The sequence below is a fragment of the Garra rufa genome, chromosome 8, assembly GCF_049309525.1.
Source record: "Garra rufa chromosome 8, GarRuf1.0, whole genome shotgun sequence".
NCBI lineage: Eukaryota > Metazoa > Chordata > Actinopteri > Cypriniformes > Cyprinidae > Garra > Garra rufa.
In genome coordinates, this window is record NC_133368.1 from 50229433 (window position 1) to 50254334 (window position 24902).

General features: G+C 34.1%; 2 protein-coding genes across 2 annotated transcripts in view; one reads left to right on the top strand and one right to left on the bottom strand.

Annotated features, from left to right (window-relative positions):
- The window catches only part of LOC141340242 (tumor necrosis factor receptor superfamily member EDAR-like), a 36201-nt gene extending 31381 nt beyond the window's left edge, over positions 1 to 4820 (bottom strand). The window contains exon 1 of the mRNA XM_073845165.1: positions 4537 to 4820. The gene's annotated coding sequence lies outside the window, so the exon portion shown is untranslated. The remainder of the gene's footprint in view (positions 1 to 4536) is intronic.
- Positions 4821 to 11717: 6897 nt separating this feature from the next.
- LOC141340243 (E3 ubiquitin-protein ligase SH3RF3-like) overlaps positions 11718 to 24902 on the top strand; it is a 129679-nt gene continuing 116494 nt past the window's right edge. The window contains exon 1 of the mRNA XM_073845167.1: positions 11718 to 12071. Coding sequence (XP_073701268.1) covers positions 11718 to 12071 — 354 coding nt within the window. The remainder of the gene's footprint in view (positions 12072 to 24902) is intronic.

Genomic DNA, 24902 nt, shown 5'->3' on the forward strand with positions numbered 1-24902 from the left:
AGGCTCAACGCTTCTGTCTGACCAGGTGAAATCTCTCGTAACACACCCTTAACCCTTGTGCTCCTGGAAATCCGTTACCTAATTTGGTGTTCCCAGTCAAAAATGACCAGCCTTTTAAAAACTGCTTGTAAATCTCTTGTTATACTGTCTTATCACCAAATCTAGGATTTAATCTTTTTATCAACTTGTTTTTATTTAATTTAGCACAGATTTTGTATTTGTTTTTGGAACTAAATGATCAGTTTTTGAGTGAACATTTATAAAATTATCCACAAATGTTTTTTTTCAATCTTAAACTCGGGTGCATTAGTTTAAATCAATAAAACCGATCAATCAGATCCAAAAAGAAATACAGGGTTATAATAGTTAACTAAAAAAAAAAAAAAAAAAAAAAATGAAAATAAAAAATTGTTACTTTACATAAAATATACATTATCTCAATTAAAATAAAATCTAAAAAACATCATTTCAGCTTGGTGCCAAGACAATTCTCATTTTAATTTAGTTTAACTTGCACTAAAACAACCAAAACTGAAATTAAAAATTAATTAATAAAAAAAAAAAAAAAAAAAAAAAATATATATATATATATATATATATATATATATATAAATATTAAAACACTGGTGCAAATTCAAAGTAAACAACTTAATCAAAAGGTTTGTTCCAAGATATAAATATAGTTGAAAGAAAGCATTAGAAGAAAATGATAAGCAATTTGGCTGGTCTTTTTTGAACACCACAAGTGTAAAGGTGGGGAAAAATCCCAATAAGTACAAAAATTATATATAAATCTAAATGATCAAAACTAAAAAAATTGTTACACCATGCGGAGCAAACTCGGTAATCCGGTGAGATAACATTAACTAGCATTTTCAGGAAAAAGAAAATCCTCTCCATGACCAACATATGCAAAATATCCGCATGAACAAAGAGTTAAACTCTGAATCTCACATAAAGGATTTTACAAATCAAACCTGAGACATATATGTGAGCTGATGCTATTAGAATATCAAAAGAAGCACCTTATGGATCAACCACAGTGAAGCACTGATCTTTAAAACAGTTCAGCAGCTTTGATACAAGGACATAAATCTCAGTCAAACTGTGAAATCCTCAATTCAAGCACAAGAAAAGAAAGAGGAGGAGTAACAGCCATCATTAACTAAAGCAGTTTAACCCCTGCTGGCAGATGATAGAACTACAGCGCTTTGAACATCTTTCATTATCTACAGCCATTCAACAGCAGACAGACTTCAGAAGTACCATAATAACAGGTTATGAATGGACTGTTGTTGATACTGCTTATCAGTTCACATAAGTATCACTCAGAGAATCACAAACCTCCACATAATGATTCAGATTCAGATTTAAATAACAATTGTTTCAAAAAGTAGTTTCAACTTAAAATAATTTGTTACCCCACTGACTTATCATTTTTTAGTTCAGTCAACTTGAAATGCTAAGTTACTAAATGTTAATTTAAGTGACAAATGGAATATTTTAGTTGACTAAACTAAACATTTTAAGTTGACGGGGTAACACATTATTTTGAGTTGAAACAACTATTTTTTTTTTACAGTGTGGTTGATTTTAATTCAGAAAAACAGATTTAAATATTTTAAGGTCACATTTGTTTTTTGCCTGCTTGACAACTTTTAAAATGCCTTTATAATGCATTACCTGTTTCAATCTTCATGATTAAGCATTCTAAAAATTTTAATTTTTGTAATTTGTAAAATGATGTGGTCAAATATGCACTCCATGCACTTCCAGAATAAAACTTTTCTGATCATTTACTCACCCCCTTGTCATCCAAGATATTTTTTCTTCAGTCGCAAAGACATTTTTTGAGGATTTTCTCCATATACACTGTAAAAAAATGTTTCAAAAAGTTTTCTCAACTTAAAATAATTTGTTACCGCGCTGACTTAAAATTTTTAGTTTAGTCAACTTGACATTTTAAGTTACTTGAAGCAACAACTGGAATATTTTAATTGACTAAACTAAACATTTTAAGTCAGCAGGGTAACAAATTATTTTAAATTGAAACAGCTATTTTTTATTACAGTGTGCACTGTAAAAAAAAAAAGTTTCAAAAAGTTGTTTCAACTTAAAATAATTTGTTACCCTGCTGACTTAAAATTTTTAGTTTCGCCAACTTGAAATGTTAAGTTACTGAAAGCAGCAATGCACTGTAAAAGAATAGTTTCAACTCAAAATAATTTGTTACCTAGCTGACTTAAAATGTTTAGTTTAGTCAACTAAAATATTCCAGTTGTCACTTAAATTAACATTTTGTAACTTAACATTTCAAGTTGACTGAACTGTCAGTGGTAACAAATTTTAAGTTGAAACAACTTTTTGAAAACTGTTTTTTTTACCGTGTAGTGGACTTCAATGGTGCTCAACGGATTGAAAATGCAGTTTCAATGTAGCTTCAAAGAGCTCTAAACGATCCCAGCCAAGGAATAAGAGTCTTTTACTCTAACTTTTTAACCTCAAATGCTGGTCTTGTCTAGCTCTGTGATGCACATGTGTACTCCTTTTCAAGACAGTTGGGGTATGTCTAAAAACTCCCATCTCATTTTCTCCTCCAACTTCAAAATCATCCTACATCGCTGTTTTGTCTTTTTTGGAAAAGATCGTTTGATCTTCTTTGCACGTTCACTTTGTAAACACTGGGTCGGTACTTCTGCAGCGATGACAGATGATTTTGAAGTTGGAGGAGAAAATGAGATGGGAGTTTTTAGACATACCCTAACTGTCTTGAACCGGAGACAAGAGGAGCATTTGAGGTTAAAAAGTGTAAAAAGACCCTTAATTCCTTGGCTGGGATCATTTAGAGTCCTTTGAAGAACCTTCAGTCCGTTGAACACCATTGAAGTCCACTATATGGAGAAAAATCCTGGAATGTTTTCCTCAAAAAAATGACTGATAAAAGCAAGACAAGAATATCTTGGATGACATTGGGGTGAGTAAATTATCAGGGATGTTTTTTTATTCTGAAAGTGGAGTAATCCTGTAATTGCCTGCATTTAGGACACATTCTGTACAACGCCAACTACAATGAGCCTCAACAAGATGTAATTATTTTAGTACAAAACCATTATATATAATATGCAATTTCCACCACAGAATGCTATTAATCACATAATTTGATGGTGTTTAATACAGAAACATTTAATTCAATAAACTATTATAAAAAACATGCATACACAAAGCCAAAAACGCCAATTTACTGCTTTTATGCTTTTCTTACTTTTTGTCTTGTTTCCAGCCAAAATCTAAAAAGTCTTAAAAGATTTTCTAGATGAGTAAAATGGTCTTGTTTGTAGAAAAAAGAAGTTAAAATTAAGTGAGTGCTTGCTTTAAAAACCAGAAAAATAATCTGCCAATGGGGTAAGAAAAATAATCTAGTTGTCTGCTTGAAATAAGATTATTATTCTTACACCACTGGCTTATTATTTTTTCTAAATACAAGACAAATTTTACTTGTTTATAAAATCCTTCTTGATTTTAAGAATTTTCAGATATTCTGTCTGGAAACAAGACAAAAAATCTAAGTAAGAAAAGCATTTTTTGCAGTGCGGATTCACTTCGAATGAGTCAAATGAGTCAAATGAGCGAGTCGTTTTCAAACGATTCCTTTCAAAAGTTGATTCAAAGGCGAGATCGTCTTCTCGCTTGTCAAACACTGCGATCATTATCTCAAATTGGCATTTAAACAGCGATTAGATGAACATTGTGTTTTTTTTTTTTAAATAATTATTAGTATTATTATGTGTGGACTCGATCGTCAAAGGTTTAGAAAACAAATCAAAAAGCGGGTCATTCGTCCAAGCGCGAGCGAGCCTTTCCAAATTAGTTAAACAAGTATGAGTTATAGTTTCATCAGCAAAACCCTTAAAAACCAAAACAGAGATAACTAATGCAACTGCAATGAATATGCCCACAATAACACCCGTAGATCAATAAAACCGTGCGGTTTCCAATGGTCGCAAGTTGCGCAAAACTCTCACAGTTGCTTTTGTGAATGCAATTAATTCGCCAGACCTAGTTCTATTAATAACGACTCCAGCAGCGCGCGCTCATCATTGCATCTCACCTCCAGTAATGTTTTTTCCCGTATCGCATTTATTTCCTCCTTTCAGCCGCAGTTCAAAGTTACGGAGACATCAGAAGCGCGTGCATGCAAGCGCATGTCTCATCTCCATGCAGGACTTTCCCTCGCATCTCATCTCCGCGTGGGACAGCCAAAGCATTCCCAAAACTGGGTTAGGATAGCACACACAAAGCCTTTCCAAACGCAACATCCTTTAGAATGCTTTCTAACCATTGCTCCAACAACAACGACTGTTGCGCAAAACTCAAGAGCGCATGCATAATAAACAACTTAAAGCTTAAACAAGTCTAACTAACCAACTAGACGAGATAAAGCCAGGTTTGAATGGTTATACGAGCGCTAACGGTTTGTGTGCATCTCAATGAAGCAGGAATTTCCCCCGCCGCAGCGCATTCCTGAGGTGCCTTTACCTGCGGGAAGACGGAGACGCTTCTGCGCTTCAGCTCGACGCAAACCCGGGAGATTCTTCAGCACGATCCGCTCCGAGGCTCTGGCGCATCAGGTTGTGAGCACAAATCTGGACTGAGATCAGATCATCGCAGTCTATCGGATCATTAGCGCGCTCGCGAACCTCCGTCGCCTCTTATTAAAGCACTTCAGGCTCGTTTCGGCGTCTGGCTCCACCTCGAATGGGACTTAAAGATGCTCTCCGCCCAGAATGAACCTGAGACAGGTATTCAAGCGCTGATGCAGACTCACTGCTGCCCGCCAGCGGCACAAACACACGCGTATGGCAAGCCGTTTTAGCCTAAAATATACTAAGCGTTACTGGTAAACGCATTTTTACAAGTAACAATTAATCCAATTCCTACTAGTAACAATGCCAATTAGAGCGCTCTTTAAATCAATTTTTACTAGTAACGATGCCAATTAGAGCGCTCTTTAAATCAATTTTTACTAGTAACAATGCCAATTAGAGCGCTCTTTAAATCAATTTTTACTAGTAACAATGCCAATTAGAGCGCTCTTTAAATCAATTTTTACTAGTAACAATGCCAATTAGAGCACTCTTTAAATCAATTTTTACTAGTAACAATGCCAATTAGAGCACTCTTTAAATCAATTTTTACTAGTAACAATGCCAATTAAGGAGCTCTTATTTCAATTCTTACTAATAACAATTACAATTGCAGAGTTCTCTAATTCAATTCTTACTAGTACCAATTACAATTAAAGAGCTCTACAAATGAATTTTTGCTAGTCATATGTCTCCATTGACTTACATTCATTTTTAATTACAGAGCTCTACAACATAATTTTTACTAGTATGAATTTCAATTAGAGAGCTTTACAATTGAATTATTACTAGTAGCAATTACAATTAGAGAGCTCTACAAATAATTGTTTACTAGTGATAATTCAATTACAGTGCTCTGCAATTAAACATATCTTGATTGTGTTTTTTGCTAGTAAAATTATTTAATTGTAGAGCTCTGTAGTTGCGTTTTTACTAGTAATATTTAAATTAGAGAGCTATCTAATCGGAATTGTTACTAGTAAAAACTGAATTATAGAGCTCTGTAATTGGAATTATTACTCGTAAAAATTTAATTAGACAGCACTGAATTTGTAATTGTTAATAGTAAGAATTGAATTAGAGCGCTCTCTAATTGTAATTGTTACTAGTAAGAATGAAGTTGTAGAGCTCTGTAATTAAAAATGAATGGAAGTCAGTGGAGACATATGACTAGTAAAAATTAATTTTAGAGCTCTCTAATTAGAAAAAATACTAGTCGGAATTTAATTAGAAAGCTCTGTAATTGAATTGTTATTAGTAAAAATGCAATTACGAGGAGTAACGCTTAGTATATTTTAGGCTAAAACGGCTTGCCATACACGCCTGCAAGACGGAGAAGATCAATGGACATCATCAAAGCGAGATCAAACCGTCTCGTTTCTGATTAGAGAACTGTGTAATTGTTTTGATAATATACACTGATGTGCAAAAGATGTGTGATGTGCTACCAAGTGTTTACCGACTCTGGGTAATTTATTGACTTGTTTATCTATTGATTGGAGAGGATGCTGTTGTGAAACAGGTGTGACAGATGTACTTTCCCTGAGGAGCACTTTCTTTTCAGTGCATTTTTCTCTGCTTTTATGTGGGCTTTGATTTAATTTCCGCTTGCAATTAAACAATGAGGAATAAATGTGACTCTGGGCCATGAAACCAATCGTAAGGGTCACTTTTTTGAAATTGAGATTTGAAAAGCTGAATAAATAAGCTTTCTATTGATACGTATTCATCAAAGAATCCTGAAAAAGTATCACAGGTTCCAAAAAATATTAAGCTTTGATTTATTTACGGCAGGAAATTTACTCAATATCTTAAAGGAACATGATCTTTACTTAATATCCTAATGATTTTTGGCATAAAAGTAAAATGTATTATTTTCACCCATGCAATGTATTTTTGGCTATTGCTACAATATTACCCGTGCTACTTAAGACTGATTTTAAATATAACTCTCTCTATGAAGGTGCACAGAAAACTGATAATATATCCACCACAAGGATTCATTTAGAAGCAAATGAAGGCACTCGCACAGTGATTCTGTATCGGTTTTCACAAATGCTGCCTGTATTTGCACATTCATGTATCATTTTGTAGTGCAAAAGAAGAACTTGATACATTTGGAGACTGTCACTTGGTAACAACTTCATAGCAGGAGTGTGATGAAGAACGGTTGCCATGGAAATGGCAGCATCAGCTAACCTACTTCTGCAGGATGAAGGACGCGGCACGCAGATTAATCGCATCTAAAATAAGTTTTTGTTTATATAACATGTGTGTACAGTGTATATTTATTATGTATATAAATACACACATACAGTATATATTTAGGAAATATTTACGTGTATATTTTTATTGATATAAGTAAAAAAATAGTGCTGTGCAAAGATGAATCACCATAATCCGATTAATCACATCCAAAATAAGTTTTTGTTTACATAATATGTGTGTGTACTTTGTATATTTATTAAGTATATATAAATACACACACATACAGTATATATTTTGAAAAAATGTACATTGTGCAATGATTAATTGCGATTATCCAATTAATCGTGATTATCTGATTAATCGCAATTAATCGCATCCAAAATAAAGTTTTTGTTTACATAATATACATAAGTGTGTGTGTGTGTGTGTGTGTGTGTGTGTGTGTGTGTGCGTGCGTGTGCGTGTGTGTGCGTGCGTGTGCGCTGTGTATATTTATTATGTATATGTAAATACACACACATACAGTATATATTTAGAAAATATTTACATTGTGCAATGATTAATTGCGATTATCCGATTAATCGCGATTATCTGATTAATTGCAATTAATCGCATCCAAAATAAAGTTTTTGTTTACATAATATACATAAGTGTGTGTGTGTGTGTGTGTGTGTGTGTGTGTGTGTGTGTGTGTGTGTGTGTGTGTGTGCGCGCGCTGTGTATATTTATTATGTATATATAAATACACACACATACAGTATATATTTAGAAAAAATGTACATTGTGCAATGATTAATTGCGATTATCCGATTAATCGTGATTATCTGATTAATCGCAATTAATCGCATCCAAAATAACGTTTTTGTTTACATAATATACATAAATATGTGTGCGTGCGTGTGTGTGTGTGTGTGTGTGTGTGTGTGTGTGTGTGTGTGTGTGTGTGTGTGTGTGTGTGTGTGTGCACTGTGTATATTTATTATGTATATGTAAATACACACACATACAGTATATATTTAGAAAATATTTACATTGTGCAATGATTAATTGCGATTATCCGATTAATCGCGATTATCTGATTAATTGCAATTAATCGCATCCAAAATAAAGTTTTTGTTTATATAATATATGTGTGTACTGTGTATATTTATTATGTTTATGTAAATACGCACACATACAGTATATATTTTATTGATATAAAAACATGCTGTGTAACGATTAATTGCGATTATCTGATTATTCACAATTAATTGCATTCAAAATAAACATAATATATGTGTGTGTACTGTGTATATGTATTATGTATATATAAATACACACATACAGTATATATTTTGAAAATATTTACATGTATATATTTTTATTGATAAAAATTAAAAATAGCGCTGTGCAATGATTAATCACGATTATCCGATTAATCGCGTCCAAAATTAGTTTTTGTTTACATAATATATGTGTGTGTATACTATGTGTATTTATTATTTATATATTAATACACACATACAGTATATATTTTGAAAAAAAATTACATTAATATATATATTTTAAATAAAAATTAAAAATTAGTGCAACAATTAATCACGATTATCCGATTAATCACGATTAATCGCGTCCCAAATATGTTTTGTTTACATAATATATGTGTGTATACTGTGTATATTTATTATGTATATATAAATACACACATACAGTGTATATTTTGAAAATATTTACATGTATATATTTGATGATATTGATATAAACTCAAAAATGCAGTGCAACGATTAATCACGATTATCCGATTAATCGCATCCAAAAAAGTTTTTGTTTACATAATATATGTGTACTGTGTATATTTATTATGTATATATAAATACACACACATACATTGAAAATATTTCCATTGTGCAATGATTAATTGCGATTATCCGATTAATCGCAATTAGTCGCATCCAAAATAAAAGTTTTTGTTCACATAATGTATGTGCGCGCAGTGTATATTTATTATGTATATATAAATACACACATACAATATATATTTTGAAAATATTTCCATTATGCAATGATTTATTGCGATTATCCGATTAATCGCGGTTAATCGCAATTAATCGCATTAACGTTTTTGTTTACATAATATAAGTATGTGTACTGTGTATATTATATATATATATATATATATATATATATATATATGCACACATACAGTATTTATTTTGAAAATATTTATATTTTTATTGATATAAAAAATAGTGCTGTGCAACGATTAATCGCGATTATCTGCTTTTTAAAAATAATGTAGGTTATGCTATAAAACTTAACTCTGTATAGAAAGCAAAAAACATAAAAGCAGCCGTTTTACTCAAGAAGTGTTTTTGTGCTCAAACAGCCGCATTTAATCATGACAGGCATTCCGTAAACAAGCTGACTGATTGCGGATGACAGCAGATGTTTGCTGAGGCTCAGATGGAGGGTGTGGATTGAGTCTGTTTCTCCATGACAGAGATAAAGGTGAGCGCCTCTTTGATGCGCAGGCCTCCAGTAGCTCACAGCTCTTCTTGGGTGGTCAGAATGAGAGAAGAAGAGCTTGATGTCAGGAAGTGACATCTCCTCCAGTGTGATTGGCTGGCAGTGCTGTAGTTGTGTGTGACTGGGGCAGGATGGGACTCGTTGAGCTGCGGCTCAGACTGGACGGGTGTGATCTGTTTGCGTTCAGCTCCGTTCGCTCACAAAGAGAACATTCTCAAGCGGCTTCCTGAGATGATAACTAGCACTTATGAATTTTAACAGGACATAAGATACTGCAGGAGATACAAAACAATGTTTTTCTTGCACTTGTGCCATTGCATTTGTTTATACAAGAGTTTGTGTGTCATTTCTGTACAAGTTCAACAGATGTCGCTAGATGTCTGTTTAAAATCATGTACATGCCTATGTTTCTGAAATAACCGCTTGTTCTTACACGATGATCTGATGATATGTAATTATCTAAATCGTGTATAACAGCAATTTATTATTTAATCATTATGATTATAAACAGATTAAAACAGCCATTAAACCTCATTTATATCATTGCAGGAATGCATGAGTTATGGACTATAACCACCAGATGGCGCCATCATCTTTCATAAAAGAGGCAACATTTATAAAAAAAATTATATATATAATTATATATAGCTACATATATAGCTTTAAGCTTTAATACATATTCAGCTTTAAGAATTTTTGTTTTTATTCATAAAATATATATTATATATTTACTTAATAAAATAATAAAGATATATGTGAACTGGAGCAGAAAACCAGTCTAAATTTTTCCTTAAAGCCAAAAATCATTAGGATATTAAGATCATGTTCCATGAAGATGTTTTTTAAAAAAAAAATTTCTACTATAAATATATCAAAACTTAATTTTTGATTAGTAATATAATATGCATTGCTAAGAACTTCATTTGGACAAGTTTAAAGGCGATTTTATCAATATTTACATTTTTTAAAAATCATTAAGATATTATTAACATTTTCCACGAAGATATTTTGTCAATTTCCTACCGTAAATATATAAAAAGTTAATTTTTGCGATTTTCTCAATATTTAGTTTTTTTTTTACACGCTTACATTTCAGATTTTCAAATATTGTCCTATACTAACAAACCATACATCAATGGAAAGCTTATTGATTCAGGTTTCAGATGCATAAATATCAGTTTTAAAAAAAATGGACCCTTATGACTGGTTTTGTGGTTCAGGGTCACATATTTACTTTTTGTTTTTGTTTTTACTTATAAGACTAAATTAAACATTAAAATTAACATGAAACTCTATTAAAATGTATTTTAAACACAAATATAATTATTTATACATAATCTAAAATACATGTGTGTGTGTGTGTGTATATATATATACTGTATGTAAATATTCTCAAAATATATACCGCATGTGTGTGTCTCCATATAAATATACACAGTAAACACACATATATTATATAAACACAAAAACATTTATTTTGGATGTAATTAAAATAATTAATCTCTCTCTATATGTGTGTTATTGGTTTATATATAAAATATTTACATTTACATCAAGTATGTAAACATACATTTTTATTCTAAATGCGATTAATCGTTTAGCAGCCTTTTTTTTTTTTTTTTTTTGCTTTTTCGGAAGAAGTGCAATTAGTGCAAGTAGTGTGTGGTTGCAACACAGTCATTAGTGGTTATTAAGTTATTGCTAGCTGTCCATTTCTCTCAGTTTGTCTCTATTTTCTGGTCAAGCAGGTGAAAATGGTGCATCTCATGGTGCATTTTGAAGTTAAAGGAGAAAATGAGATGGGAGTTTTTCGACATACCCTAACTGTCTTGAACCGGAATACACAGAGTGCGCATGCATTGCAGAGCTAGACAAGTCCAGCATTTGAGGTAAAAAGTGTAAAAAACATATATTTTGGGAGATTTTTATTTATTTTTTTCTAGATAAGACCGTTATCCCTCGGCTGTGATGTAGAGCCTGCATTTTGAACCTTCAATCCGTTGAGCACCATTGAAGTCCACTTTAGCGATCAAATCAATAAACTGATACAATTGTAACGCGCGGACTAGAAGCTCGCGCTTGATAGCGTGCGCGGTGATTTTGCTGTCGAGCGCGTGACCTCACTGTTCCCTACAGCTGTGTGTGTGTGTGTGTGTGTGTGAGAGAGAGAGCGTGTGTGAGCGAGCGAGAGAGAGAGAGACGGAGGAGCAGCGGCAGTAGCAACAGCAGCAGCAGACGCGCTTCGCAGCGCTCCGTCGGTATGTCTCAAGCCGTTCTCCGTCCATTAGTATGACCACATGCGGGCCAAGTTGACTCGCGTCGCCTGCGCGTCGACGACAGCGTTGCGTACCAGAGCCAAACATGGACGAGTCGTCGCTGCTGGATCTGCTGGAGTGTTCGGTGTGTCTGGAGCGGCTGGACACGAGCGCCAAAGTGCTGCCCTGTCAGCACACCTTCTGCCGCCGCTGCCTGGAGAACATCGTGAGCTCCAGACACGAGCTGCGCTGCCCGGAGTGCCGCATCCTGGTGGACTGCGCGGTCGACGATCTGCCTGCCAACATCCTGCTGGTGCGCCTCCTGGACGGGATTAAACAGCGACCGAGGAACGGAGGAGGGAGACCGTCGCTGGCGGGATGCGCGGCCGGCGTGTCGGCTTCGCCCCCGGGGACAGCGGTGCGCGATCTCCCCGTCGCCACACGGAGCTCCCCGGTCAAGGTTGGTGCGCTTCTTCTGATTTTGCTTTGGCGTTTGGCATCGCTTCCAGAAGTGCATGGGAATAACGCAGACGGCGTCTTGAACTTGTTTTTAAACCTTGAGAAACGCAGTGCTTGTGAGAGAAAGTCTTCAGGTTTGCATCTGCACTGGTGCTGTCAGTGTTTGGGTTGAGTTTGGTGACGTCACTGCAGTTTATTTCTCACATCTGAGATCAGACAGAGATGCTCAGGCTGCATCAGTGTAAACATGAGCATGATGGAGAAGCCATTGATGTTGTTTTCTCTAAGATTTTCAAGTGTTTTTGGGTTTGAGGATGAGTTTGTTTCTTCTTCAGATTTGCAAAAATGTGTCTCAGCGAATGGGTGCCGTCACAATCACAATAATCCACACCAGTTTACATCTTGAGAATGCAAAACCTGAAACAAATCCATCATTAAGACGTTTTTAACTCATATACACTGAGTGCATAATCCATTACAACGCTTCCTCCGGTGATTAAAAGTCTGTCAAATCCATCCACATATTTGTTTAGAGCTGTTTTGGCTTGTAAACGGTGCTTGATCTGACTCTGTGCAGGTGTCTCTACAAATTCAGACCAGATTTTAGTCAAAGACGTCTTAATGATGGATTTGTTTTCGGTTTTGTCTTCTCAAGATGTTTACTGATGGACTGGAGTGGTGTGGAGTTATTGTGATGTTTTTATTTGACGCCACCCATTCAGCAAACTGTCATTTTTGGGCAAACTGTTTCTTTAATGAATGCATTGTAGTGAATAGTTAAGGACAGCGTCATTAAGTGTGTATGTTCTCCGTCAGTAGTGTTTTAAAGATTACTCACCCCCTTGTCATCCAAGATGTTCATGTCTTTCTTCAGTTGCAAAGAAGTTAAGATTTTTTGAGGAAAACTTTCCAGGATTTTTCTCCATATAGTGGACTTCAATGGTGCTCAACGGATTGAAGGTTAAAAATGCAGTTTCAGTGCAGCTTCGAACGGCTCTAAACAATCCCAGACAAAAAAATAAAGGTCTTCTCTAACAAAACCAATAGTTATTTTCAAAAAATTGACAATTTATACGCTTTTTAAGCTCAAATGTTCATCTTGTCTAGCTCTGCATCAACTCTGTATTCCAGTTCAAGACAGTTAGGGTATGTCTAAAAACTTCTTATTTTCTCCTCCAACTTCAAAATCGATGCAGAAGTACTGACCCAGTGTTTACAACGTAAAAGTGCAGTGAAGGTCAAAACGCTCTTTACAAAAAAAGGTGAAACAGCGATGAGACGGGAGTTTTTCGACATACCCTAACTGTCTTGAACCAAAGTCAGGGTTGCCAGGTCCCAGAAAAATTTCCAGCCCAAATCTTACTCAAAACCTGCCAAAAAAGATAGAAAACTATCCCAATTTTTGCCATGTCGAGACACAGATGACAACTGCTTAATTCCATTAATGCACTTTAAAATAAATATTAACATTTTATTTTTTTTAATATTTTTTTTTTTTTTACTTTTTTTAGGCTATATGAAGTATGTGCATTTAAAAAAAAAAATATTATTAACATTTTTAAATTTAATTTTTTTATTTTTAAATTTAATGTTCAGTGCTTAATTAGGTATGGGCGATATGGCCAGAAATATTATGACAACATTTTTTTCCATGTTATCATACTATATCAATATTTATCAAAATATTTACTTGCCATTAATATGATGGAAGAAAATGCTTCCCACGTGTTTGTTAGATCCTGAGAACTTTTTTCATAAACTCCTTTAAGCCACCTTTTAATTTAAAGCCTTTTAATTGTTAGACAAAATGAGCGTTTGTGGTTATAAAAAGTATAAATGATGATCGTTTCGCTAGATAAGACTCTTATTCCTTGGCTGGGATCGTTTAGAGCTCTTTGAAGCTGCATTTAAACTGCATTTTGATCCTTCAATCTGTTAGAAGTCCACTATATGGAGAAAAATCATTAAGGGGAGACACTGCAGGCAAAAACATGCACCTTTTTCATGCACTTGTCAAGTTTGAGATTTTGGGTTTTTTGGTGTTTCGAGTGTTTTTTCAGACTAGTGAAAAGAAAACATCTAAAAGACACCATTAAGTGTTTATTTTATAGCACTTGATCTATTCGTGCCAATAGATTTAATATATGACATATTTTTAAAGTTTTCTCAAAATGAGATACCCAAAATCCTCTCTGTAAAAACATTTGACTCTAATATGTAAAAAAACTGACGTCATCCAGTGTTTAGATTTTTGTAGCGCATATTTCATTAAATAATGTCTCATTTGTCAAACAGCTATGTTCTATGCAATTGTTTTGATAGAGGAAAACAAGATGCAATTCTAATTTCAACATTATTTCTTCTACAGACATTGTTCTTTAAATAGAATAAGTATTGTCTGTATACAAAGTGACCAACATTTGGTTTTCGACCACTGAAAATGGCTAATATTCAACAATCTGGACATGGAGCCTCATTGAGATCCCCATGTCTCTGGGACTGAATGATGTAGGGCCTTGAAAATGAAGATTATAAAAGAAAAGTTCATTAAGAACTTAGATCTAAAATCATATTGTGATATCTTTAATACTTCTTGAGTTATAGGCACTCAAACTTTGGAAAAAGAACATTTATGACACTCAGACTGGTATGTTCAAAATGCAGTATCTTGACAGAAAGAAAAGAGATACGTCTCTAGTTTTAAAATTATTTCTTCTTTAGACTTTCCTTTTTAATATAAAATAAGAATTTTTTTTTTTTTAACTGACCCACATTTGTTTTTTGACCATTGAAAATTTTTACATTTTAATGATTTACACATTAAATAATGGCTCATTTGCATATTTAAACTTAACATTTCAAAAAACTTGTGATACAAAAAATGTTAGCAGTTATCAATGTAATCAATCAACTGGGTAAGTAAGGCGATAACTATTAGTTAATGTTTTCCCCTATTCACCTGCCTTAAGAAAGAAAGACATGAATGTCTTGGATGACAAGGGGGTGAAATGATCATGTCCTGATATAGTCATCTCATGATTTTACTAATAATCCATAATGTGCAAACTCTCCTCTTTGCATGGAAAGGCGAGGATGATATTATCTAAGACCTGCATTTGGCTGTTGCTATAGCAGCAGGATGTTTTTCTATGCCTAGATGTCTCTTTGAGTCTCTCTGCCATTGTTGCGCCGCTCTATTGTTGTGTTTGAAGCGGTCAAACGCGCAGACGCCCCTCGGTCCCACAGGAGCAGCAGGACTCACTGAAGTGTGAAGTAACGTGCGATCACAGGTCAGGACGGAGCGCTGACGTTGCGTTAGGCAGGACTGATGCTTGGCTCGGGTCTGATAACGCATTCGTACTTACAGAACAGCGTGCGTTTGGCACAGATGCCATCCGCTGATTGAGGAGGAAATTTGCTGAATTAATTTAAACATATGTTACGGCGAGCTGCGTGCATGAGCTCTTGTTGCTGGCTGAAAGCATTGCTGAATTATCAAAAAGAAGGATGTGTGGAACAGATAATAAAATAATAATATAAACCTGTATTGATCGTCTACTAGTTTGCAGTACAGAATAAAAGCTGTGGATACTGATAACTGAAGACTGATATCTGCTCTGACAGGATATGGAAGCCTTTTAGAACACATGCTTGGAGTACTATTGCATGCATGAGATATTAACCTTAGCTGTATTCTATTTAATGTAGGGTCATTCCGTGTCAACTCAACCTCAATTTGTTAAGCATCTCAATAACTCTGGGACTAAACCATGCAGGGCCTTTAAAATGAAGATTCCAAAAGAAAAGTTTCTTAAGAAGCAGAATCTAAAATCATATTAAGATAACTGCAATGCTACTTGAGTTACAGGCACATGAAGTTTAGAAAAAGGCTATTTATGAGAGCCAAACAGCTATGTTCGATGCAATTGTTTTGGTGGAGGAAAAACAAGATGGAATTCTAATTTAAACATTATTTCTGTTTCAGACATTTTTTTTAAATAAAGTAAGTATCGGCTGTATGTAAAATGACCAACAATGAAAATGGCTAATATTCAATAATCTGGACATGGAGCCTCATTGAGATCCCCATATCTCTGGGACTGAATGATGTAGGGTCTTGAAAATTAAGATTCTAAAAGAAAAGTTAATTAGGAACTAAAATCTAAAATCATATTGTCATATCTTTAGTACTTCTTGAGTTAAAGGCACTCAAACTTTGGAAAAATGATATATATGGCACTTAGACTGGTATGTTCAACACAGTATCTTGACAGAACGAAAAGAGATACGTCTCTAGTTTTAACATTATTTGTTCTTTAGACAATCCTTTTTGATAGAAAATAAGTATCGTGTTTTTTTAAACTGACCCACATTTGGTTTTTGACCATTGAAAATGTGTACATTTTTTAATGATTTACTCCTGACGCCATATTGAAAATTCAATATCTCTGGAACCAAATCTCATAGGGCATTAAAAATAATAGGAATAAAAGGAAAGTTAGTTAAGACCCAATATCTAAAAGGGCATTCAAATATCTTTAATACTTCTTGAGTTACAGACATGCAAACTTTGGAGTAAAAACGTGAAAAGTGCTGTGTCCCCATTTTTGAATGGTCACCATTGGCACATAATGCAACAAAGACTGCTAAAGTCAACAGATTTTACTAATAGAGCTACAAATCTCTGTGTAAATAAAAGATTATGATGCTGCCATCTATCTAAAGTAATTTTTACCCCCCTGTAATTTGACTATAAATAAAAAAAAAAAAACATTTTGACCCCCTCTACAAAATAGCTGATAACTCAATAAATATTCATCCACAAGATTTAATATTTTGGCGTTTATCACTATACATGTCTATCTTTCCTCAGAATAAATGTTAACAAAATCTACAATTTGAGCCGGGGAAGATTTTGAAGTTTGTTTGATTTAACACTGAATGACCCCCTATAATTTCTGAGATTTCTAAGATCTACTCAGTCTGATTGACAGTTTAGGGTTTTTAGAAAGTTAAAGCTGTTTGAGTGTAAAAGTACAAATGTCCGAACTTCAGCTGGTGTTTTTGCTTGATTGTTTTAATATTTCCAGATCAACACTTGCTGTTTCAAATCGGATCATCTGGATCTTTCTGACTAATGTTTTTTTCTAGAAGCTTCAAGTCTCCTAAACATCTCATATTATTTGAGGAACGTTTATTTGTTCATCACTGGATTGCATTGCATTATATGTTTGGATCATTTCAATCTCATCTTACTAAGACATATGTGACTCTGGAGCACAAAACGAGTCCTAATGGTCAATTGCTTTGATATTGAAAGCTGAAAGCGGAATAAATAAGCTTTCCATTGATGCACCATATTTAGTCGAGATGCAACTATTTGAAAGGGTGCAAAAATTCTAAATGCTGAGAAAACCACCTTTACAGTTGTGCAAATGATGCTCTTAGCAATGCATATTACTAATCAAAAATTAAGTTTTGATATATTTACAGTAGGAAATTGACAAAATATCTTCATGGAACACAATCTTTGCTTAATATCCTAATGCTTTTTGGCATAAAAGAAAAATTGATAATGTTGACCCAAACAATGTATTGTTGGCTATTGCTACAATTGGCTGTACTGTTATAAAGATCTCACTGATTTACATTACAAGCAGTGGAATTGCATTAAATATCAGCATCTGCATTGAAATGTGCTTGTTTTTCTGGGTTTTGGAGGTCTGTCCGGGTCGTTCCAGGCATGCGTCTGTCTTGGTTTGACAGCAGAGGTGTCTCGTTCAGCCTGTGATTAATGTGTCACTGACAGCGGCGTGAGATGAAGATTGTCCTTTTGTTCTGACAGGGTCATTAGACCTGCATCAGACCTGCTCTTAAATGCAGAGATTTTCAGTAACACTTTACGGGAAGCCTTAATGTATCATGCAGTATAAAGGTGTCATTATAATGCTTTTTGTAAATAATTGTAACCAAAGTTAAAATGCATTGTAATGTTTGTAGATTCCTTGTTGCATCTGAAATTGGTCGTTTAGTAGTCGGTATTATAACTGTGGTTACCATTAGACATGAGATCATAATGCATTGTAAGGTACATTACAATGCATAATTAATGCATTAAAAATATTTTCATATTTAAGCATATATTCATATTACATAGAAAAAAATGGTGTAGAAAGGATGCAATTTCACACTAAATTTCACAAAAAATGACGTAGAATGGCAAATAACACACTGACATTTTGAAGTAGAAATACTGAAATTGTATTTTCTTATAAAACACAACAATAATCTTTATTTACAATTTTTTTTTTTTTTGAAACTCAAAAAAATGTAAGTTTTTATATTTTTATTTAGCTTTAGTTTGTTTATTTCAGTTAAAGTTTTAGTAATTTAAGTGCTTCCTTTATTTCTGTTGCCAGGGCAGCATTTTTATTTCAAATTTTAAAATTAATTCATTTGTAATATTTTTTTACATTTTTAAAAATGTTTTTCATTTTTTTATTTTTATTTATTAATTTTAAAATTTAAGTTATTTCTAACAAAAACTTTGAATAAATAATTATTAGTTTTTTATTAGAAATAATAGAAATTTAAAATAATAATAATAATTAGCAGAAATAAAGGAAGCTTAAAAATAAATTAAAGCTAAATAGAAATATTAAATAAAATATCAAAAGCACATAAACTTACAAAAACTTTAGATATAAATGTAAATGTTTTTGTAATTTTATGTGCATTTGTAATTTATTTATTTTTTTATGTTTAATCTGTCTTTAAGTTTTCAGAAATTGGTTTTAATTGCTGCTGGGGAACTATTAATCACGATTAATTGCATTCAAAATAAAAGTTTTTATGTACATAATATATATGTGTGTATATTAATCGTGTATATATAAAAGCACACATGCATTATATATTTTGAAAATATTTACATGTATATATTTATAATTGTATAATTTACATTATATAAATTATATACATGTATGTAATATATAAACAACATTTTTCTTAAATTTATTTTATGCATGTGTATTTATATACTGTATACATTATAAATATACCCAGTACACACACACATATTGTGTACACAAAAATGTTTATTTTGCATGCAATTAATCACAATTAATCCTTGCCCAGCTCTAATTTTAGGAATGTCCTCTTAATGTTTGTAGTGCAGTAATGAAGACTGAACATCTCCAATAATCATTGTTTTATTTACAAATTTGAAAAATCGTTTTTTGCCTAATTAGCCCAGATTTTTGGGGGGGTTTAAAGCAAATAGCAGAAACAGAAGCAGTACAGTTATTACTGCATGAAGCAGAAGATCCTCAAATGACGTGAAATACTGGTATTGTAAACATGCATTAGAGTTTTCAAAAACCACAACCAGAGATCATCATTTTAAAATAGAATTCAAGCTGTTGGTAAAAACCTTCCTCTTGTTCCGACTCGTGTTGCTGAATGTAACCAATCGAATCCCAGAGATTTCCACTGAAATTCTGGCTGTAATGCATCCCAGAGCTTTTCAGTCGTCGTTTATTGAACTGAAACCAGACCTTCAGTCTGTCATCATGACCTAGTGTCGTTTATTCATTGAGTGAGATGTTTGCATGAAGTAGACATGTCTGTTGAGTGTTCAGAATGTGATGTGGATGAAGTGAGCTGGTTCTGATGTCTGATGTGGAACATTCAGCCCGTTATTACAGCCGCTGATGTCTTTATTTTAGCTCTGCTGCTCAAAGCGGGATGAAGATCTCTGGATTTGTGTCAGTCTGATGCCTGCAGTCGCTTTAAGCTCCAAATGATGGAGCGTTGTACATCTGGGTTGAAAAGACAGATTTCTTGATTTTCATTTTGTGCTTTGTTAATTTTTATATGAAACAAAGTCTCAGCTGTGAACGAAGCGTTAGACTGGTTTAACTCTGGAAAACGAGACTCGTGTAATAAATGGACTGGAGTCTTCAGCGTTCAACGTGTGAAGAATGAATCGTCCTCTGCCTCTGCCCTTGAAGGAACGTTCCTCTATTTCCTGAGTTATGATGCGAGTGAAAGCGTTCGTTCTTGTGTTCTGCTGCAGTGTTTTATCTGCCGTCTTAGAATCATCACAGGCTTCTGAAACTCTGTACATAGCAGGATTTGGTCGTCGTTTATGCACATGGTAGTTAACTGTAGTCACAATTAAATTAATAATTAACATCTACTGAATTACATCATGTCTACATTGTATTTATGAGTTACTATTGATCATTAGAACATCTGCAGTCTGAATTTGCTTCTTCAGAGTGCTGTGAGTTGACAAACTAACTTATTTAGCACTAGTTATCATATTGTGACTGCACGACTGAGACGACTTTTACTGAGACGAATATACTTTTAATTAATGTTTAAAAACTACTTTTTCGAACTCCTCCTAGACTATTGGTCAGATTTTTACCGAATTGATGACTCTGATCATCTTCAGTCTATGCTGGCAAAAAGTTATGGATTTCATGTCAAAATATGAAACAGTTTACTACTGAAACAGTACTATTTAGTCATTTTTCATATCTCCTGACCACTAGGTGGTGCTGTTCAGTAGTTCGTAAATCCTACTTCTTCAAACTCGTCCTAGATGGTTGGTCTGATTTTCAACAAAATTGCCTCCAATCATCTTCAGACCATGCTGGCAAAAAGTTGTGGAATTTAAGTTGATCAGTCAAACCGTTCTCGAATAACGCACGAACGAATTTTACGGAGAGCACGCAAAAATTGATGTGAGGCTATATCTCAACAACGGTTTGATGTATTGAGACCAAACTTGGTGTGTGTTATAATATGCATGACCTGAGGCTACCTGCACAGTTTCAGAGCAGCGCCACCTAGTGGTCAGAAGATATGAAAAATTGCTATTTTTGTCTGATTTTCACCAAAATTGGCTAAGATCATCTTCAGACCATGCTGGCAAAAAGTTGTGAAATTTAAGTTGACCCGGCAAACCGTTCTCGAATAACGCACAAACGAATTTTACAAAGAGCACGCAAAAATTGATGTGAGGGTATATCTCCGCAATGGTTTGGTGTATTAACTCCAAACTTGGTTTCTGTTATAATATGCATGACCTGAGGCTACCTGCACAGTTTCAGAGCAGTGCCACCTAGTGGTCAGAAGATATGAAAAATTGCTATTTTTGTCTGATTTTCATCAAAATTGGCTAAGATCATCTTCAGACCATGCTGGCAAACTATTGTGAAGTTTAAGTTGATCAGGCAAACTGTTGTCGAATAATGGGTGAATGAATTCTACGAAGAACATGCAAAAAAGGGCATAAGGCTATATCTCTGCAATGGTTTGGCATATTGAGACCAAACTTGGTTTCTGTTATAATAAGCATGACCTGAGACTACCTGCACAGTTTCAGAGCAGCACCACCTAGTGGTCAGGAGATATAAAAAATGTCTATTTTTGCTTGTAACTTCTAAATGCTTTGGCCAAAAATCACAGAACTGGTCTCTATTGGTCATGAGTGATAAACCATTCATTAATCATTAGTTATGAAATTTCTAAAAATGCTAATAACTTTTGATGGCATCTGCCTATTGTAATGAAACTATTCCTTGGGTTCTGCCCGCTATTTTGATTTATGTTGAAAACCCACTTATTCGAACTCCTCCACAACCGTTGGTCCAATTTTCACCAAAATCAATTCAGATCATCTTCAGACTGTGCTGACACAAAGTTATAGATTTCATGTTGATAGACGAAACTGCTTGTGTATAGCATTACAACAAATTTGAGGCACGATGCCAGATTGCGTCAAAGGCTGTATCTCTGCAAAGCTTTGACATATTGACACCAAATTTGGTGTGTGCCATTGTCTCCTTACACTGACCACACCACATCAATTTAGTAGCAGCGCCACCTATTGGTCAAAAGTGATAAGCCATTAAATCATATTACTAGTAGTTTTAGCCATTTGGACTAAAATTATCTTAGATGTCCTCAATTACTCAGTGCTGCAGTTAGTCTGATGCTTGCTTCTGTCCCCGTAATTGCTGCTTGCAGCTATATTTATTACTGTAATTTCTTGTTTAGATATTTTTGCTGAAAATTGTATACTTCATCATCCACACACTCTTGCTCTCTATACACACACACACACACAGACACACAATTTTCTGCAAAAATATGTAAACATACACACATAAATAATAAATAAAGAAATAAATTCAGCATTTGTCAGCAGCCTCGAGTTTCGTTTTTCAGCTCCGCTCTACACCTCCATTAAAGTTTGCTGGCGTCTCTCATACGGTGTGAAGATGACGGCTGTCAGACGACACGGACTCTGAGTCACTGGAGAGACGCGCGGCTCAGTTCTTTCACTCCTCCATCATTTCTCTTCTGTCGCGGTGTAATTGCACAAAACACATTTCCGTGAAGGCATCAGACAGGAGGATCTCAGAACGTGAACATCTCCCCGTCCCTCGCGACACCGGCGTCTCCGAGTAAATAAAGCCGGTCCTGGAGGAAACAGCTGAGATGGTTTGCTCTATTTCTGTGCTGCTCACAGACAGTAACACAACACTCATTAGCTCCTTCAGGAAACTCAAGAGCGGCTCTAACAGGGACGAGAGAAACGTCAGACACAAATCATAGACTAACAGCTTAGAGCTCCACTACACTTCACTACTGAAACACAGTGATTAATTTCTCTTAGTTTGAAATGCAATAATATTAATAATAAATATTTTTGTGCATTAAAATAAATATTAAATAAAAAAAATTGCCTTGCAAAAACACTAAAGTGACTGTTTTGTTTCTCAGTAAGTCCGTTGTTGTTTGTTTGTTGTTGCTCTTGTAAGTTGCTATTTTTGTTGTTGTTTGTTTGTTGTAGTGATTGTCTGATGTCACTAAGCACTGGTTCATCTCTGTGTGTTTATAGCATTGAGTGTTTGTAATCATGTGAGTGTTGTTTGTAGTCTGAGCCAATGTTAATTTAATTAATTTACTCGCTGACCGCAGAACTTCATGGAAATTCACTGGTAAAATAGAAAGCTTTTTCAATAAGTGCAACCAGAGGTCCCTGACTCAAATTTTTGATTTTACTAATATTTATTCTGAGGATAAATAGACACATATAGTGATGAAAGCCAAAATATTTAATGTCATGGATGAGTATTTACTGAGTAATCCACTATTTTGTAGAGGGGGGTCAAAATGCCAATTTTCACCTGAGATTCAGAGTCAAGTTACAGGGGGCTAAAAATGACTTTAGAAAGATGACAGCATCATAATGTTATTTACACACAGAGATTGGTAGCTCTATTAGTAAAATCTGTTGACTTTAGCAATCTTTGTTGCATTATGTGCCAATGGTGACCATTCAAAAATGGGGAAATGGCACTTTTCAAGTTATTTCTCCAAAGTTTGCATGGCTGTAACTCAATAAGTATTAAAGATATCTTAATGGCCTTTTAGATATTGGCTCTTAACAAACTTTCCTTTTGACATCTTAATTTTTAAGGCCCTATATAATTTAGTTCCAGAGATATTGGAATTTCAATATGGCTTCAGGAGTAAATCATCAAAATATATACATTTTCAGTGGTTGAAACCAAATGTGGGTCAGTTTGAAAGAATATAAAACTTCTTTACTTTTAAAGAGGAATATCTGAAGAACCAATAATGTTGAAACTAGAGATGTATCTCGTTTCCTTCTGTCAAGACACTGCACTGAACATACCAGTCTGAGTGCCATAAATATTCTTTTTCCAACGTTTGCGTGCCTATAACTCAAGAAGTATTAAAGGTATCGCAATATGATTTTAGATTCTAGTTGTTAATAAACTTTTCTTTTGGAATCTCCATTTTCAAGGCTCTACATCATTCAGTCCCAGAGATATGAGGATCTCAATGAGGCTCCAATTCCTGATTGTTAAATATTAGCCATTTTCAGTGGTCGAAAACCAAACGTTGGTGACTTTGTATACAGCCAGTACTTATTTTATTTAAAGAACAATGTCTGAATAAAAAATAATGTTGAAATTAGAATTGTATCTTGTTTCCTTCTATCGAAACAATTGCAAATTTTGACCTTCCTCTACAAAATAGTCGATTACTCAGTAAATATTCACCCATGACATTTAATATTTTGCCTTTCATCACTATATATGTTTATCATTCTTCTTAGCTAAATTAATTTCTGAAATTTGGTTGATTTGACACAGAATGACCCTTCGGAGTTTGTCTGTGAAATAATTTGCACATTTGAGTTTATGAAGTTTAATTCTTTTTTTCTTCAGCTGTTTTATCATAATTGAGCCAAAAGTAAATTCTGTTGTATTTTAATAAAAGATTATAAAGACAAATCTGTCTGAATGTGGAGTAATGTGCACAGATGAATATAAGCAGGAATATGCATGAATCTGCTTTGATTTGTTGGTGTGTGAGATGTTCTGCTGCAGTAATTAACACTCTCAGCGTTTGAGCGTCAGAATGTGTTTGCATGCGGATGAGAGTCGCTCTATCAGCTCTGTACAGCTGCATGTTTGGACACACGACATCGCTCCTCCTCATTATTCCTGTGAGTCTGGCCTAATTTAATGCAGTAAAAGGACACATCAAACGCCTGCTTTGTCTCCAGTGAATCAAGGGTCTGTCTGTGGACAGTAAAGGCCTGTGCAGGATTCACATCATTCAGCTTAATGAGTGTTCGGCCTGTTTACATAACAATCTGCGGTGGTGCTTCTTCTTATTATTCTTATTTATTTTAATTTGTAGCATTTATTTAATGTTATTTTTATTAGATATAATATTTACTTTAATATGTAGTGTTATTTATTTAATATTTATTATT